Source organism: Psammomys obesus, unplaced genomic scaffold (assembly GCF_907164565.1).
Source record: "Psammomys obesus unplaced genomic scaffold, mPsaObe1.curated_primary_1811, whole genome shotgun sequence".
In the NCBI taxonomy this organism is placed as follows: Eukaryota; Metazoa; Chordata; class Mammalia; order Rodentia; family Muridae; genus Psammomys; species Psammomys obesus.
In genome coordinates this window covers 6,181,092-6,200,091 of record NW_026596109.1, presented here as the reverse complement: position 1 = coordinate 6,200,091, position 19,000 = coordinate 6,181,092, and the positions used below count along the sequence as shown (strand labels likewise).

The window sequence follows — 19,000 nt, the reverse complement described above, 5'->3', positions numbered from 1 at the left end:
GCGCTCCTCCGCGCCCCGCCGCGCCGCCGGGCCCGGATCCCCGCCGCCCCGCTCGCTCGCTCGCTGGGCCCGCGCCGCCGCCGCCGCCGCCGCTACCGCTACCGCCGCCGCCGCCGCCGCCATGGCGGAAGTCCACAGACGTCAGCATGCTCCGGTTAAAGGAGAAGCCCCCGCGAAATCCTCCACACACAGACATGAGGAGGAGCTGGGGATGGCGCCGGCCGAAACGCTGACGGTGTTCCTGAAGCTGCTGGCCGCCGGCTTCTACGGCGTGAGCTCCTTCCTCATCGTGGTGGTCAACAAGAGCGTGCTCACCAACTACAGGTGGTCGGGCCGCCGGGCGGCGGGCTGAGGCGCGGCGGGCGGGCGGGCCGGCGGCGACGGGGTTCGAGCCCAGCCCGGGATGCCTGGGCCGAGCTCCCCGTCCCCCGCGCTGTGTGTGCGTGTGTGTGTGTGTGTGTGTGTGTCTCGGGGTTGGGCTGGGAGGGACGCAGCGAGGCCGGTGCGCAGGGTCGGGCGACCCTCGCGGCTGACAGCCCCGGGGACCAGAGCGACCGCTCGCCCACGCGCCGTCTCCGCTGTCACTGGGACTCCGGGGCAGAAGTTTGTGTGTGTTTCTACCCCCCTAAGATTCATTTAAGAGATTTAGAGCCGTTGACGGGATCTCCGCCTTAACTTTCTGGAAAAATCCGTTGCAGGAAGCCGAGAGGGAAATTGTAAACCGGGGCAAGATGAGACAAGTGGTCGCCCTAGGCTACAAAATCGAAGATTTTATTTTATTTAATTTAATTTTGCACGGGGGGCAGGCATTGGTGTGGATTGAATCCGAATGCATTTTAAGGTTGTCATTGTGAAAGTTGAGTTCACTGTTGTCTGGAGGGTTTTCTGGCCGTTTTAAACCGCTCTTCTTTACCACCACCACCCCTTTTTTTTCTTTGTAGATTTCCATCCTCGCTCTGTGTTGGACTTGGCCAGGTTAGTTGGAATCTCGGGCATTCCGTGGTCTGCGTTGTCAGAACTTGTGTGTGTCTCTTTCTGTGCAGAACAGTGCATCAGTGTGTGTGTTCTCTGTTTGCAGATGGTGGCCACGGTAGCAGTTCTCTGGGTGGGAAAGGCACTCAGAGTTGTCAAGTTTCCAGACTTTGACAGGAATGTACCTCGAAAGGTAAAAGTGAGAAAGAAGGGATACTTTATTTTATAAAAAGGAGCCATTCTGTGGCTTAAGGGGGCGGGGAGCGCCTTGCATATTTAAAAACCTCAGTCTAGCCCCAACCCTAGTCCGTAAGTGCATATAGCAAAACTAAAGAGTACAGGTAGCAGAGCATTCAAGGGAAGTGCTTACATCTCTTGAAAAATGAAGATAGAAATCCTTCTGTTTTGATTAAGGGGTTTCTGGTAACAGATCTACCCATTTTATCCGTGAAATTCCCCTCTCATTATTCTTTTTTTTTTTTTTTTTTTAAGAGTGGGGGTGTTGTGTTCATACTCTTCTCTGTGCTTGGGTGAGACCCCATTCGAAGACAGAATGCTTTCTCTTGTTCTGTGGACACTGGAGTCTCAGACTCATACGGTACCCCATTTTCAAGCAAGAGACGCCTCTGCCGCATATGGTTGGTCACGTTCATATTTCTGTGTCCTCTGTTCCTGCCAGCAGTCCCGTATATCAAAGGATAGTCCGTGTTGTTTGGGTGTTTCGTGAGGGTCACCGCCGCTTATTACAGCTAACCTTATGTTTCAAGTGGCAGGAATTTGACTGTATAAACACAACTGTTTCTGTGGAAAGGACTTTATTGTCAGTGTCTTTGTTACTGAGATCTGTTACCCTTTTTCGCTTTTCCAGACGTTTCCACTACCTCTGCTGTATTTTGGGAACCAAATCACTGGACTGTTCAGCACAAAGAAACTGAAGTATGGGTAACTTTATTTTTCTAGAGGGGTTAAAGCAATGTGGTCTTAAAACCAAACACAAATGTCGTATTAATGTGTTACGATTGATTATGGCAGGAATGGGGTGAGGAAAACGACAGGAAAACACCAAGAAGCCTTTTATCAAATAATGATTCCTGAGCCCACAGTTTTGGTTTAAAAGTTATTTATTTGAAGTTAGGGAATGAATTTTTGTTTTATTTCCCTTCTCACTTCGTATTTTTCTGTTAGAAGCATTCAAATATTGCCAGTGGTGCAGTAGATTATTATTATTTGTTTTTTGCACGCTGGCCATCGAGAAAGATTTATGCCAGGTTTGCAGGATACACACACACACACACACACACACACACACACACTTCCCCCTGCCCCAGACAGGATTTTACTTTGTAGCCATGGATGACCTGGAACACACTGTGTAGTCCAGACTGGCCTTGAGTTTGTGGCACTCCTCTTACGTCTGCCTCCAGAATGCTGCCCTTGTGTCTGGCTTAGGATTTTGCTTCTGTAACATAGTTCAGAAACACTATGTATTTTAAGTATATTCAGTACAGCAAATCAGAGGTGGACATAAGAATTTCCACGGGTTTCCTTTTAACATGAAGTGGTTAAAGTCAGATGGAATCTTGACAAAAACATGATTACTACATCAGCCGTGACGGTGTAACTGAAGAGCCATTTACTTTAGAAATACCACGCATTGCCCTCTCACCAACTATTTCTTGGCTTCTGACTTGCGGAGGTGTAGGTGTGGTAAATACACAGGGGAAAATAGTTTAGCTGGAACCTACATGAACTGAATGGAACCCTGACATAGTAAATGACTAAAAACAGTATAAACAGGGCTGATGAGTTGGCTCAGTGGTTAGAAGCAATGTCTGCTCTTCTAAAGGATACAGGTTTCAGGCCAGACAACTCACTGGAGAGCCAGCATTCTTTTCTGGCCTCTTCACATACTTTCACTGGCATGTGTATGTAAAAAATACACGCATATGTATGTAAAATTATAAATAAAAGCTTAAAAAAAACAGTATGGAGATCTGTGAGGATCAGAGGCAAAGAAGGTTTTGTTTTCCCCTTTTTGAATTTTTTTTTTTTTTTAAATCAAGAATCCTGACAGAATGACCAGAATACCTCTGGGGAGAGCTCCTAAGTAGTCAGATTTGTCATGGGGATAGACTCCTTTTCCATCTCATTAATGCACTTGGGAGGAATTGCAGGTCTGCTGCACAGTGCTCCTTATATAACATTTGCTTTTGTTAAAGTCCATTGTCATCCATCCATTCATGCATTTGCACACTCTGCCTTTGACTGTCAGAAAAGTAGAAAGCATTCTAGGGTGAGATATATTCAGAAATTCTAACATTAAAAGAGGCTTGGATGTTTGATTACTGCAAGCAAACTGCTCTAAGGATTTAGAGGACCATCCGTAAAACAGTGTTCCATGGGTAAGACTTTCATAGACATTTTCTTAGTGGACCAGAGGAAGTCAGTCCAGTGAAGAAGAAGGGAAGAAGCCTTTCATGTTAAAGACTAATGGGGCTATAGTCAGGGTATTTGCGTAGTTATCAGAGTGAAACTTAAAAGTAGATGTTATTAGCATACATTGATAGATGCAGGGTTTTACCATTGGCAGTTAATGTTTTAAAAGCTTTTAAATAAAGAAATTATTTCTCCAGGGAAAGGTTGATCAATATGAAACTTTCTTGTAGTCATGAAGACATTATTTAAAGCTACTGATTTGGAGAATCTCTATTTACAGTGACGTACTTCTGAGCTTTATTTTGCCGACCTGTTTCTTTTACAGCTTGCCCATGTTTACAGTTCTGAGACGGTTCTCTATTCTGTTTACCATGTTCGCTGAAGGAGCTCTACTCAAGTGAGTTTTATTGTGATCGATTGGCCTTGTTTACCAGATTGATTACATTCTTTACGTGTATGAGTTTGTGTGAGTGTGTGCCATGGGTATGGTTGTCTGTGGCCAGAAGAAAGTGTTGGATTCCTCAAAGCTGAAGTTATAGGCAGTTGTGAGCAGCCTAATGTGGATGCTAGGAATGCAACTCCTGAGCCATCTCTCCAGCCCCATATATTTACTCTTTAAATACCTTTAAACACCTTGCAAAGATACCCAGCATATATGAGACATTAAATTGTCTTTCTCGCTTCTACTTTAAGTTTTGAAAAGTTTAAGCAGGCTGATTGCCTTGCTATCAGAATAATGTAATTGTGAAGGTTGCAGGCCACAGTTAGAAAACTTCCCGAACATGCGATGTACCATCCACAGTTCTTTTGTCTATTGCTGCCGGTGGGCAAAGCCAGGCCACAGTCTTAGGCTTTAAATAGTGTTCATGTCTTGGCTGCTTTTACTGCAAATATTTATGACCTTCTTCTGCTTAAGTCACTTTGAGATAAAAATTCTAGCCCAGTAATGATAAACAAATGGTAAGAACGGGAGAGAAACAGATATAGTTATTTCTATAACAAAAGGAATTTTGACTCCATTTTTTTAAATATCTAGTTCCTTGGACATATTTAAAATGTGACTGTGTTTGTCTTTTTTTAAAGAAAGCATTTCCCACCTCCCTTTTTTTGTCACTGATGAAAAATGAGTCTATATGGATAAAGTCACATGTGTGTATATTTTAAATTATTTTGTAGGAAGACTTTCTCTTGGGGTATTAAGATGACTGTATTCGCAATGATTATTGGAGCCTTTGTAGCTGCCAGGTAAGATGTGAGCCTATAGAGTCTGTGTTTTAATTATCAGTAGTTATTAATAATAAATCTTTAGCATCCTTGAAAATTACTGAAAAGACTTCAAACATTAAGTCTTCTAGGCCGTATTAGATCAAAGCTGGTGAAGTGTAGACTGGGGGGATTCTTACAGTCCATTTAGGTAATTTAGGATCTGATATTGTCTTCTGCTTGCTGACCGAATACTGCATGCTGCAAAGTATATTCAGCATTGATACATTTATGTATTCTTTTCGGTTCTGAGGGTTATGATTTTCCTGTTGTATAGTTGAAGAAACTCAATCTTCTGTAATTCTCAAGGGTTACAACTAGAAAGCGGCAGGGCTAGAAACCCAATTTGTCTGAAACCAGGTCTGTGATTTGGTAACATCGTTAATTCTTTCACTTTGCATGCTGTTAAAGAAAGTAATGTCTGCCCTTGCATGAGAGGAGAAGAAGGGCAATTTTCCCTTGTGGAGAAAAGGAATAGACACATTGTTTCACTTGACTTCTCTTAGGATATATCACAAATGTCATGACTTGGTTACTCTATAGAGTGCTGAAGTGTTTCCCATATGGAGGAAGACACAAAGCAATGATACGCTTTTAAGGCGAGAAAAATGTGAATTATCCCAATTTGATTATTACATATTGTGTACATATATAGACAGGAAGTGGGGAAGGCAGGCAGGCATGGGAAAACAGATATCCAAAGACTGAAAGTTGAAAGGATTTCTAGAAACTTTCTTGACATGGTACCCAGCTTGGGCTGTGTGGACTTAATGCTACAAACTTACTTTCCTTTGGGAGTTCACTGTACTACTTTGGCTCATTAATTATACTTTATCATATGCATGTGGTGTAAGTGTACGTAGTGAGGGTGCGAACATCAAATTCGATCTTATGGTAAATATCCAAGTGAAATTCCATTCTTTTTTAAAAAAATAATTTTATTACACTTATTTAGTTTGTGTGTGTGTGTATATGCGTGCCACAGGATGCATGTGTGGAGGACAACTTGTGGCAGTCTCTTCTCTCCTTTCACCGTGTGGGTCCTGGGGATAGGACTCAAGATTATCAGGCCTGGTGGCAAGTGCCTGTGCTGGATGAGCCATCTTGCTGGCCCCTGGAATTCCATTCTTAGAGAGGGGAAAACAAAACAAAACAAAAACAGGGCAGCATCAATGGGTGCTGGAATTTGGCTGCACAGGTGACTGCTTTTCCCTCTATGTTTTGTTGCCTTGCCTCTCTTTTTAGAGGTGCCAAACTCTGTGTATTTAAAAACAAATATTCCCTCGATGCCAGTGAGAACCAGAATTGTACTAAGCAGCAGGGCCTTCTTGCTCTCCCTCTGGCCTGAAGTTGCAGTGGTCTAGATGCTTCCTTTACTTGTTCAGATACGAGTATGTGGGTAGAACCTGAGGGTGTTGGAATATACTTCAGGTATACTGTCAGATTTTCATTCATGTTTTATAGGTACTGAGTTATTCGATAATCAGGCTACTTTGTTTTCTTGATCTTTCTGGTTACACCTTGTCACGTCATTGGGCAATTATTTAACTACTTAAGTTCTTAGTACTTGCTTATACAATCTTGAGGTTTGATATCAGAACTATCATCCATGCTTTAGAAATTCCACCCAGTGACAAGTTAGTTCTGTCTTTTATGTGAATCTTTGGGGAAAAAAAAAATGACTTGTCTACAGCTTCATCCTTTGGCTTTCTTATCTTGGAGACCAAGGCCTACTGCTATCACACGTGGTATCTGTAAACGTGGCTGCTTGATATCCGACTTTCACTTTAGAGCAGTAGACAGTGAACCGAAATGATTGCTATTGTGTGTGTATATGTGTGAGGTTTGTTTGGAGGTGGGGTCTGAACTGTGTAGTTGGAGGCTGCCCGAGAGCGTGGTCTATAGCCCCCTGGCCTTAGCTCGTTATCCTTCTGCTTCAGCCTCCTGAGTGCTGGTGTGACAAATGTGTGCTCCACAACGTCTGGCTGCACCATTGACTCTTTGTGGTGACGTGTAAGCGTGGATGTTTCTCATAAAATCGACAAATGTGGCCAGGTCTTAGGAATTGCTGGTAGCTGATAAAATGCGTAAGGTCTACTGAGACAAGAACATGTTCTTCCTAGTCCTTTAGCCCAGACTCTGTTTAAAATTAACTGCGTATTTTTTAAGGTGATCCTAAAGTGTTGCTTATGTTCTGCAGCTCTGACTTGGCATTTGATCTGGAAGGATATGTTTTTATTTTGATCAATGATGTCCTGACAGCAGCAAATGGAGCATACGTGAAACAGAAGTTAGATTCGAAAGTAAGTAGTGCCGTACAGCTTCTTCATTGCATGCTCAGCTGATGGTGGGGAAGGTATGGAATAAAGAAACATACTTAGGAGGGTTGGGGAAGGACACAGAAGCTCTCTGAAGGTACCGTGTATGTTCATGCTAATATAATAAATTTATGTTTGCAAGGCATTGTGGTTGGTGCCTGTAATATCACCTCTCAAGTGCCTTCCACAATACTGTCTGCTTGCTCACTATCTACTTTACATATAGACATAGTTAGGTGTGATTTATATCAATTCAGCCCCCCAGAAACCAAGTCTTTGAGCCCTTGTTTTGTTTGCTGCATTGTAAGGTTAAGTTCTGTAAGAAAACAGCTATCTGGGTTTTGCCTTTCTTTGTCATGGAGCTCTTAGTGAAGGGGTTGTTCTTAATTCCCTAATGGGCCTTGTGAGGACTCACGCTGATATTCATCTCAGATGTCACCATCGTTTTCCTGAGCAGTTGATACATGTTTATCTCAGAACCGAATCTTATAACCGACATATGTTCCTGCTCATATTTTATCTTAGTAAGATGTTCTTACCCACTTGGTTCCTCATCTGCTGTATTCTGTGTCGAGTATTTCTGAAATTACTTCAAGGACATTTTGGAGCTCAGATGACAAGTGAAAACAAATGTCCCACTCAAGAGTGGTAACCCTAGTGGATTCCAGGTAGTTGTTGTTTTGAGGCGGTTTCCAGTTGGCCAGGATTTTGCCTCTCCCCCCAGAACAGAAGAGTATAGACTCTGTCCGTACAGGTTTTTCTTATTCATAGAGTTGGTTTCTCCTCCCACTAAACACACTATAAATTTGTTTTTAACACTTTCTTTAGAATGCCTGCTATTCCTCCTTCTCTTACTCACTTTGATGTCTGTGTGATGATTGCATTTTAATTGAAGTTACTAGTGACAATTTTTTTTTATTCTTTTTAAAAAGAGGAAAGAGAATAGCAGTTTGGCATTACAATAATTTTATTTTTGGCTCATTTGCTGTTTCACAAAGAAGTGGATACTGAGGCCAGCTCTGCAATGAGCCAGCAGCCTCAGCTCTCTGAAGCAGACTGCCCAGCGGAGTCAAATGTGATGGCGGACATTATCTCTGCCCTCACTGCAGGCATGGCTTCTGGGAATATGAAAAGTGACTGGTGTGTCTGAGAAACTCAGTGGCTTTGTCTAATGATTAGACAAATTAGACATATGAATTAGCTACATATGGCTAGTGACTACTATTTTAGACAGCACTGTCTAGAATATGTCTCAAAACTTAAAAGAAAATAAAGGTTTCATGGTATTTTAGTCTTAGAAGAGAGCTCTTCAGTTCCATACTTAGAAATGGCTTATGACTTGTATTAACACTCTAAAGCTTATTTATGGATCTAGGGTATAGCTAAGTTGATTTCTTTAGAGATGGGTTTTTTTTTAAATTAATTAATTTTAGTCATGGTCTCACTATGCATCTCTGGCTGGTCTGGAAGTTGCTGTATAGAGTAGTCTGGCCTTGAACTCACAGAGATCTGTGTGTCTCAGCCTCCTGAGTGCTGGAATTAAAGGCATGGGCTGTCATGCCCGATGTAGTACTTGCCTAACATGCATGAAACCCTTGGTTCAACTTGCAGGACCATGTGAGCCAGGTGAATACTAGAACTCTAGAGCCTAGCGGGAGGCAAAAGGATCAGAAGTTCAGCTTCATCCTTAGCCATGTAGTGAGTTGGAAGCTAGCCTGAGGTATACGAGAGTATGCCTCAGCAAACAAACGAGTGAATGAATGAATGAATTCACGTGTGGTGGCAGCACTGTGATTCCAGCACTCAAGAGGCTGAGCCAAGGAGATTGAGTTCAAGTCCGGCCTGTGCTGTGTAGTGAGATGTGGTATTAGAACAGCTAATAGTGTCATAAGGGAGAGTAACCTTTAAAATCATTAGAGTGTGAAGGGAGAAGACAAGAGTGTGGACATTTGCGGTTTTGTCTTGTCCCCTGCATGGATGGTATTGGTGGCTGTACGTCCTGCCCACCCTCTGCTCCAGGACAGTTTGTGTTCTGAGTCACGGGCGCCTGTTGCTAAGGGAAGTCTCAGTGTTGTTCTTTTCCTGGTACTACACAAAGAGGCGTGCCTTTCCATTGGTACTTACCGTTATAACTTGCCCATTATTTAGTTTAACCTAGAGCCAAGACCACACTGAGGTGGTTTTAATAAGTCAGAACCGTAATTTCAGAGCCACTTACAATCATGAGCCAGTCAACTTAAGTCCTATGACATAAGTTCCTGGGCCTGCATTTCAGACTTGAATGCAATTATTCAAATTAAGACACTTTTTAACTTTAAAAACCACCCATCATAATGTACACATATAATTGGAATAGTAGTCTGTTTATGTTTAAACATACCTATCTGCTAGAACCAACTGAAATGCCTAATTATTGACTCCCTAGGAGCTGGGAAAGTATGGGCTTCTCTACTACAATGCACTGTTCATGATCCTACCCACCCTGGCCATTGCGTATTTCACAGGAGATGCACAAAAGGTAGGACTTTGTGATCACAGGTTATTTATTTACTGTTTATGATCAAAAGATAGACTTTTGGGTTGTTAGGCAGAAGTGTGCTCATTAAGTCACCACAAACTGAGAATTTGCTCTTTAGGTCTTTAGCCTGCTGATGTCACGCTAGCCTGCCTTCTTGGCATAAGCATTTTAAATATTAAAATGGCTCAGACTAGCTTTCTGTGCCTATACAGACAAAGATAAGTTTACATCGAAGACTTTGTTGGTTGATCGACTTTGCGTGTGTGCTTTGATCATGTGCACCCTCGTGTTATCCTCTGTTATTGGTCTCACTTCTCCCTCACCCCTTTTTTCTAACAAGATCCCCACCTACTTTCATGTCTGTTGTGTTCATGTTCCACTGAGATTCCTTAGGTGTACTTTCAGGAGTCTGGGTTGGGGGTTATTTATTAGACTGTGGGGAATACCCTGTGACTATGCTGAAGGAAATGACTGTCTTCCTGTAGCTGTTAGCTGCTGGTGGGGACTCAGGGAGAGACGAGGACTCTAAAACGCCTTCCTCGTCCGTGATGGGCTGTTGGAGGGTCCGATTTTGTGCATGTCTGAGTGGGTGGCCCCGGCCTGTGTTCAGAAGTGCTTCACAGCATTCTTTCCTAGGCTCTGGTTCTTAGATTTTATACACCTCTCCCACAGAATTCCCTGAGGCTTGGAGGGAATTGTATAATGGGAATGGAAGCAAATTATCCCTGAACAGTAAAAGATTCTGCAGTAGTAAAACCCTTTGAGACTCTAGAGTTTTATTTCTTTGATAGGTGTCATCCTTGCTTAACTCTTACCTCGGTTCCTGGCACTGTTAGGAGGTACTTAGTGGTGCATGGTGCCTTGACCAAATAAACAGAAGCTCATGTAGCTGTTTACCAATGCTATGCAAAGTTTGAGTCAAATTCATATAGACTAGAACAGCAAAATCAATCCTAGAGAATTTTTCCATGAAATAAGCCTGTATTTATGAAAAACTGGTATTGCATTGTTAGAAATCACAAAATTTTGCAAACTAAATGGAACTGTGAAAGTCTGCCAGCGATATCTGCCCCAGGATTTTGTCTCTTGAACCCAGGCTTCATCGTGAACACAGTGGTTATGCTTTCTGAGGGCAGCAGACCATGAATCAATGGAGCTTGAACAGAGGGTTTTGAAATTAGATTACTGATCAGTTCTTGAAGCTGAGTAAGAATCTTGGCAATTTATGAAGCTTTTTGTTTTGGTATACTTTTCAAGACCATTCTTTCAAAGAGCTATTTCAGATCTTTCCGAATATATGAATAAATGTTCTAATAAACTATAGCCTGGCTTCCAGCAAGCCTAAACATAGCCCCAAAGAAAAAAATTTTGACTAACAGTGTTAAGTAACTATTCTCTGACTTTGAAGAAAGTGAAACGAGAAACCGACATTTCCTGAATCTTACTATGATTGGTCACTTACATGAAATATAATCAGTTTTCTTAAAAGCTATAGGGAGCTTGAATTATTTCTATTAATGTGGAAAAAATTCAGAGACTTTAAAAAACTTGTCCAAGGTCACACTGTTGGAGGTAAGACTCCTTCCAAAGGCCAAGCTGCAGAGGCCTGCTTCCTTCCAGCAGACTCTAGTGAAGGCAGCCTTTACTCCTGAGATTTAGAACAAAGGTGCGAAAGAAGATAAGCTGCCCTTCAGCACAGCACAGGACAGGACAGGACAGGACAATATGTTCTCAAGGCTAATATGTTCATGACACAGCTGTAAGAATGAATATGCTTATGTACTCTAAGGACTTAGCAAAGATGGGATTTCCATCAGGTTTTGACTAGTATCTTGTAGCTACTTGAAACTGTTAGCCAAAGCAGGTATGTCTTCATTCCAAAACGATGACAATTTGTATAGAAGTTATAATGTAATTTGTGCATCTTTCAAAGTTCAGGAGCACTTTAATCCCAGTACTCAGGAGGCAGAGTCAGGCAAATCCCTGAGTTTCAGGCCAGCCTGGTCTACAGGTTAGCCAGGTATACACAGAGAAACACTGTCTCAAAAATAAAACAAAGCGAAAAAAAAAAAAAAAAAAGAAGAGAGAAAGAAAGACCCAAAATAAAAATTCATGTGTAGTTTGAATGTTCCAATATTGCTAACTATGTTATTCATGGCATGAAAAGTTACTTTACCATCTATAGTAGGATTAGATTTGTTTTCTTCTTACTCTTCTGTCTTCATTTAGGTCAGTGCATTTGTATTCCCTTTTTATTTTATTTTTCTAATGACACTGTCAAATGCAGCGCAAGAACATAATTTTAGAACACCGATTTTGTGGTGTGTCAGTATACTGCTGTATCAGTATACTTAAATATTTTCAAATTGTGAAAATAAAGTTGACTATAAAAGCTGAAGTCACTCTTTTGTGGTCACACCCTTACTGTGTTTTGTGTTTCATATGTTTGTTTTACTATTAATTGTGGCTCTTATGAAACATACTGAGGTACAGGTAGACACTGGCCATGCTCTTTTCTGTGAGACTCTCTGCTTCTTTGTGGGGCACATACCCACTGTCATCAGGACTATACACTGGTACATGCTCTCAGGGAAAAGTGTTTAGGGGCATCTTGGGATGGAAGTAGGCCAATTCTGTCTTTTTGTTGGGGTTAAGGATAGATTGTTCCATGCATATTTGGCTGTAAATGAAATAAAAACATAGATGGTACGAGTGAAGGTGTTGTGGTATGAATTAAACATGAAGCTTAAATTCCCATACATTTATGAGAAAAGTCAGTATTTCATTTTATTTCTTTCCTATGTTAAGAAAGTTCTGTGTTGACTTCTACTAAAAGCTAAAAGTTAACTTCTGCTAAGAAATATAGTTTAACACGTACTTACAGGGAAGGTATTTGGTATGAGCCTAGGTGGTATAGGATCGAGCGCCAAGGTTCATGCCTGTCAGAAAATCTCATATGTGTTTAGGTGAGGAGGAACTGGTGTGAGCCATAGAGTACTGTTTACTATATAGGTAAAGCTAGTTCTTAGCTTGCCTCCCTCAACAGTTATCCTCTCTTCATCTTGATAGCTAGACTTGAATGGCCTAGAACTTGCTATGTGTATCAGACTGGCCTTGCACTTAGAGCAGTTCTCTTGCCACTACCTGCTAAGCACTGGGATCGTAGGTGTGTAACACCACACCTGGCTGGTTCTTGGTTTTCTTATCCACCAAATGCAACAAGAAATGCTCACTCATTTGGAGGCTTGTTTTAGAGATTGCAAGTCAGGGCAGTGATTAGAGCAATATTTGGTGGTAGAACCAAGCTGACCTTAGGACTCATAGTGTACTATGAGATGTTTACAGATGTTTGTCTGAAACCTCGTTTAAAGGGTCCACAATAAAGTCTGGAATATGTGGCAGATTTTAGGTGTCCAGTAAGTGAGGTTCTTTGTGGGTTTGTGTCTTGTATGTGTGTGCTTTCCATATATGCATGTGTGAATAAACCTATATGTATGCCCACTTTCTATAGAATGAACACTTCATGTATAAAGCACTTTATCTTTAAGGCTGTTTGCAAGTAAACAGTTTGATCCTCCTCTGGCTGGAAGTCATACTATATCTGTAGGTATGATGTGTGGTACCTGACAAGATGCTTCAGCATTTTCCTTGATCCTTGTTATATACTCCAAAGAGGTTTGTTACCCTATTTACAGAAGTTAGGGGGATTCTCAAGGTTGCACGGTGTTGGTGTTGGTGTTTAGAGTAGAACCCTTCTGATGCCTTCAGAGCCCTGGCTTCTGTGCCTGACTGCATATGTCTCCCATAGCCATGTGCTGCATCTTATGTAGTTTCTGCTCCATTTTGGATTTCCATGCAGGACTTCTGACAGGGCAGTGTGAGAAGCACCTCCATGCTGGCAAAAGAGTAAGCTAGAGCAGAATCTGCACCATGGCTTTGCCCTTATTTGTTCACAGGCATAGCATTAATGGTCATTCTACGACCATTAAGTACTTATGTGCTGGGTACTTTTGTGAAAAGAACGCTCACAGTCCTGCTTAGGTGGAGCTGTGACTCCAGCAGGAAGACAAATTGTACAGGCATCATGTAGTAAGAGCTGTGAGGAGAAATACATCACAGAGGGAATGATGGGGAAGAGCCATTTTGAAAAATACAGCGGTGTGGAAAGTAACTTTATAAGGCTCATCTGAGCAGACTGTGAAGTAAGTGGACAGAAAAAGTGTTTGTGTGTCTCTGGAGAGTAACTGAGCAGAGGCAAAAGCAGGTTCTGAGCTTGAGGAGAAAGTTCTTAGCATTGTCTAAGTTAGGAAAAAACAGGAAAAGTGACAGGCCCCTTTAGTAAGGTGGTGGGAGGGGCCTACACTCACCTTGAGCACCGGGTGGTTACAGGGGTGGATTCATTGGTGGAACCATGCAAAAATACTTAGAAACTATATTTTGTAAATTGAACAGTAAGAAAAAGTATTCTGTGATGGTCCTAAGTTTAAAAATAACTAGGGCAGTTGGGACAGACCAAATTATTTTTATTATTCAAACTCAAAGGCCTACCTAGGATGAAAACTGAAGCAAAATTAGACCAAGCAGGGAAACTTACTTCTTTCATTAGGAAATCTAGCAAGAGGGCTCTGAAAGTTCAGCTCTCCAGAGGGGCAGGTGTGGACACAGCAGGTGTGCCCTGAGCATAGAATTTAAGGATTGGAGGCTTAGATGCTCCAAAGTTCTGTATAAACTACAGACAGAATCTAACTGAAAACTCATTCTGGACAGCACGTGGTGTAAGTGCTGAGCAGAACGTTCAAGAAATCAGACACGTGTATGTGTGTGTGTCTGTGTGCCTGCCTGCCTGCCTGTCTGTCTGTCTTCACTCCTCCTCCTCTCTTATTTGAAAAATCTTGGCATTACTAGAGAGGAAAAGACCAATATACTTAGCACTTAGTTTTAGAAAAGATGCATCTTACAAAATATGCTTAAAAAAAAAAAAAAAAAACATTTCCAGGCTTGGTTTGCTCCTATAATTTCAGAATTTGGGAGGCTGAGGCTGGAGGATGGGCCTGATTTTGAGGCCAGCCTGACCAGCAGTGTGAGGCTGTCTCAAAACTAACCAACCAACTAACCAACCAAAGCCCTCAAAGGTTTCCTGTTGTGTAAACAGGAGGACCAGCAGGTCAGGGTCATCCTTGGCTACAAGGTGAATTTGAGATTAGCATGGACTATATGAGACCCTGTCTCAAAACACCAAAAGCCTGTGCATTACATAGAAATCATCTTCCTGTTAATAAAAAATATCTTGTAACATAGGAAAAAACCAAATGGGTATCATTTGACTAGTGGCTTTGCAAAGCGTCAGGATAGAGGTGTTTATGCTCTGAGCTGCTGCCTCCAAAAGGGACTGCTGCAGCACAAGCCAACATGGGCTTGTGGGTTGGGCTTGGGTTCCTGGTAGCACTCTCTGCTGGGTGTTCTCAGGTACCTATGGAAGAATAGCCTGTAGACTTCACAAGGCCACTTCAGTGGTGGTATGGAGAGCTCAAGGAAAACTTGCTATCGAGCTCTAAGTAATTACTAATCATTACTTCCATTTCTAAGTGATGAAGCTTTTTAGGCTCTTATTAGCCCATTAAGAGCTGATTTTTTATTTTATTTTATTTTATTTTTTTCAGGATCATTCTGTAGACCACACAGGTTGATTTTTTTTTTTTTTTTTTTTTTTTTTTTTTTTTTTTTTTTTTTTTTTTGTTTTTTTTTTTTTTTTTTTTTTTTTTTTTTTTTTTTTTTTTTTTTGAGAACCTGTAGTATTTCCTCTACATAGAGAAAAATCTCATTTTTAGGCTTCGGTGTTCTCCTTGTGAAACAAGTATGCTAGATCAGGAATTCTTTGCATACATATGGATGGGTCTTTTTCAGTTTGAATATTCTTTAGCTGTTCTTGTCTTTGAGGCTGTGCTTTTTAAAAATAAGAGCAGTGCCTCGGTAGGTAAGGTGGGGTGTGTTTTGTTACCATACATGGGTGTGAGAGCCCTGAAGACAGGAAGAAAGTGGTGAAACAGTCTGGGTTCTAATTTCCTATCTAAGCCAGGAGCAGGGTGTAGAGGTTGTGGCAGATGATTAGAGTCTGGTGTGGAACAGAGTGAGAGGATGGCCCAGGGACACTGCCCTTGGCCTAACTTTCCTAAGGGTGGGGGAGAACTGTGGAGATGATTCCTACTGCGATTATCCCCGTGCCTTGGCTAGTTTCATGCAGTTTACTGCTGGGTAAGGACTCAAGCTTTTTTCTCAGTAGTTTTCAAAGTGCCATGGTATCATTCTCACTCCTCTTCCTTAAATATAGAGTGCTTATTTTATTTATTCTATGGCAGTTTCGAGGTGTCCGCTATGGATGTTAATCATATCTATCCCCTACCCGAATCCCAAATGAACACCCCCTAGCATGTCTCCTTCCCACTCACCTTTCTTTCGTTTTTCAAATTGGTACTGCCTGCTGGAATACTGGTTGCTCATGTTGGCTTGACCTTGTGCAGGCAAGGATACTGCACTGAGTTCATGATCATGATTGCAACCTTCACAGGTGCTCCCTGTTTAATTAACCTAAACAACTAAAGAGCAAAGATTTTTCAAATATTTTTTTAACCAAAAATCTTATCAAACCAAGTATACCTGGTTGTGTTGTATTCTTGGTTCCGGTAGTCTGGATGTCCCATGGTTGTCCACTGGACCTCCAGCACCTGTAGAACTGACAACACCCTTCAGAACAGAAGTACACGTAAGGAAGTATCTTGTGTAATCTGTAATCACAGCCACCACTAAGGAGATGGAATACTGTGGGCCTGTGGCTCTGATCCCAGTCAGTTCTGGGCCACACAGCATGACCAGGCAGGCCACCCTCTTCATAATGCTCTCTCAGTTTTCTCAAGAGGAAGAAGTTTTGTTATGTTTAAAACACTTTTTTCCTCCTGACTGACAAAGTTCATAGTCACTGTGCCTTCCATATTCCCTATTTTAGGAAGAATAAACATTTGCAAATAAACTGGTCACTGAGAGATAACAGTGGTGGAAGCACAGAGAATAATATCTCTGTTTATACCTTCTGTGCACACTTAAAAAGTGTTCTGTTGCATTCTCTCAGTTGGTCCTCACAAAAGGCAGCTGTCTCGAACTTTTCCTACCTCTGTAATATACAGGTGGAGGCCCACAGAAGTCAAATGATGTTTTCATAGCCCAGCAGAGACCCACAGAAGTCAAATGATGTTTTCATGGGCTCACAGAGGTCCACAGAAGCCAAATGATGTTTTCATGGCTTCACAGAAAGATAACTGCCGAGTAAGAAGCAGAATTCCTGCTTTTTTGTTGGTGGTGGCAAATGGGTATTGAACCCATGCGCCATTGAGGCGCACCCCAGCCTGAACTACTTTTGACTTGTTGATCTAGTAAGAGTTTCCATATAGAGGCATAAAAGGAAAATAACGGTATGTTGTTTTCCCAATAAAATGTGTTAGTACAGTAGGGGAGATTCAGATGAACAAGTGGTCTGAAAAATTCTACCCTTAGGGACTGCCACTTATGTAAAGGCTTCAAACAAAAAAGAAGAATTTCAGAATGAGGAAGGAACAGAGTTAGTGTTCCATACCGTCTGGAGAATATCTATTATTGTAGTGCTTTCAGTTTTGAGTGAGTGAATTTATAGAGGCTAGCAAGCAAACATAAAAGAATAAATAGTAAGTAGCAGCTAGAAGAAGCAATAGAAAGCAAAACAGTGAATCAGATGCTCTCAATATTCAGCAGGAATGATTGGAGTAGCCTGATTGAGAGAACAAACAAGTAGCATCAAATTGAGGGTTTATGAATATTAGCAGAAACTGACTGGGGAAGTCATCTGCAGTTCCTTATTGTGCTTATGTTACTATTTAGGGTCTTGATCAGGTTAGTTTTCTCTGGCAGTTAAAGAATTAAAAGGCAGAAAACACTCAAGAGCACAAAGAGAAAGAGAGAGAGTGAAAGAGAGAGAGAGAGAACAGCTAGTAACAGCCTGTATCTATATGAATTTGTGGCTCTTGAAGTTACATTTCTCAAAGGATGTAGTTTACCAGGCTTGAAGATTGTTGGTGTGAAAACAAGCTCTTAGCTTAAAGCAAATAAAAAGTACTTTATTCTAGAGCCAAATTTCAGTGATCATGTCCCAGGAACATATTTATGTTACCTCAAATAAAATGTTCCAGTGTGGAAGTAGTGTCATGAAGTTTTATCATTTACAGAGCAAAGGAAGTCATAAATCAAAGCAAGTTTAAAATACAATGATGGGGTCATTAAGGCGGCAGTTACAAGATGGGGGAAGCTTTTCTGTAGGCTTCATATTCCATCTGGTGATACTCTTGGCTTTGGGTTGGTGGAAGCTGATGGTCTGCTACATTAATAGATTCCAGAATATTGTTATTCAGTAGTTACGTGCTATTAGTTCATACACAGGGGCTTAAAGCCTGAGCTAAGGGGATCAGCCTCTGGACCTGCAACATCAGCTTCTGAGAACCATCGACGTTCTGATCTGTACAGCAGTCTTTCCAGATACCTTTCCTCCAAGAAATCTCTTTAAAAAGATTAAGCAGTGTTTACAAATTAATTTTTAAAATCAAGTGAAAATTAGCTGAGAGTGGCAGTACATGCCAACACTTAATCCTAATACTTGGGAAGCAGAGAAAGGCAGATCTCTGTGAGTTCTAGACCAGCCTGGTCTACATAGAGTTCCAGTCTAGCCAGGGATGCATAGTAAGACCTTGTCAAAAAAGGATATGAGATCTGGCTTACTTCTCTTGAATTATCTTTTGTAAACAAAAGTATAAAGTGGTTTGGAGAGGCCCTGTTCAGGTTTACTTGAGAGAAGAGGATATAGGCAAACCCAAAGATTACATGCATTCTGGCCCAAACCATTTGTTGTTTTTTAAAACCTGTTTTTGAGATAAGAGGATTTTAGCATCTTAGGAGCTGTGTTGAAATCTTTGACTTTTAAACCAGCAGGAAATACAGAGCAGACTGTAAGGGCTTCTTTTCCTTTCCAGTCGCTCGGTTTCCCTAGTTTTCTTTCTTGCTTGGTGTAGATGGGATGACTGGGCCATAGGGCAGCACACATCTATGAGCAGAATAATTGCGTGCTAAATATTTCTCCATTTTGCATAGTTGAGACACTGAGTAAGAAGTAGCTTTTATTGCCTTTCTTTCTCCTTCTTTCCTTTCTTCCCTTCCTTCCTCTTTCTTTCTTTCTTTCTCTCTCTTTCCCTCCCTCCCTCTCTCTCTTTCTTTCTCTATCTCTTTCTTCCTTTCTCTCTTCCTTCCTTCCTTCCTCCTCCTTCCTTCCTCTTTCCTTCCTTCCTTTCTTTTTTCTTTCTTCTTTCTTTCCTTTCTTCGTTCCTTCCTTTCTTTCTTCCTTCCTTCCTTTCTCTTCCTTCCTTCCTTCCTTCCTTTCTTTCTTTCTTTCTTTCTTTCTTTCTTTCTTTCTTTCTTTCTT

General features: G+C 41.5%; 1 protein-coding gene across 2 annotated transcripts in view; it reads left to right on the top strand.

The window, feature by feature from the left end:
- The first annotated feature begins 27 nt into the window (after positions 1 to 27).
- Positions 28 to 19,000, top strand: part of Slc35d1 (solute carrier family 35 member D1) — a 40,971-nt gene continuing 21,998 nt past the window's right edge. The window contains exons 1-8 of one of the 2 annotated variants that reach the window (XM_055628964.1): positions 28 to 324; positions 942 to 975; positions 1,079 to 1,165; positions 1,841 to 1,908; positions 3,734 to 3,805; positions 4,585 to 4,653; positions 6,872 to 6,974; positions 9,415 to 9,507. In XM_055628964.1, the coding sequence (XP_055484939.1) occupies positions 122 to 324; positions 942 to 975; positions 1,079 to 1,165; positions 1,841 to 1,908; positions 3,734 to 3,805; positions 4,585 to 4,653; positions 6,872 to 6,974; positions 9,415 to 9,507 (729 nt within the window). In that variant the 5' untranslated portion in view covers positions 28 to 121. The remainder of the gene's footprint in view (positions 325 to 941; positions 976 to 1,078; positions 1,166 to 1,840; positions 1,909 to 3,733; positions 3,806 to 4,584; positions 4,654 to 6,871; positions 6,975 to 9,414; positions 9,508 to 19,000) is intronic. The other variant, XM_055628965.1, reaches the window with a different exon arrangement.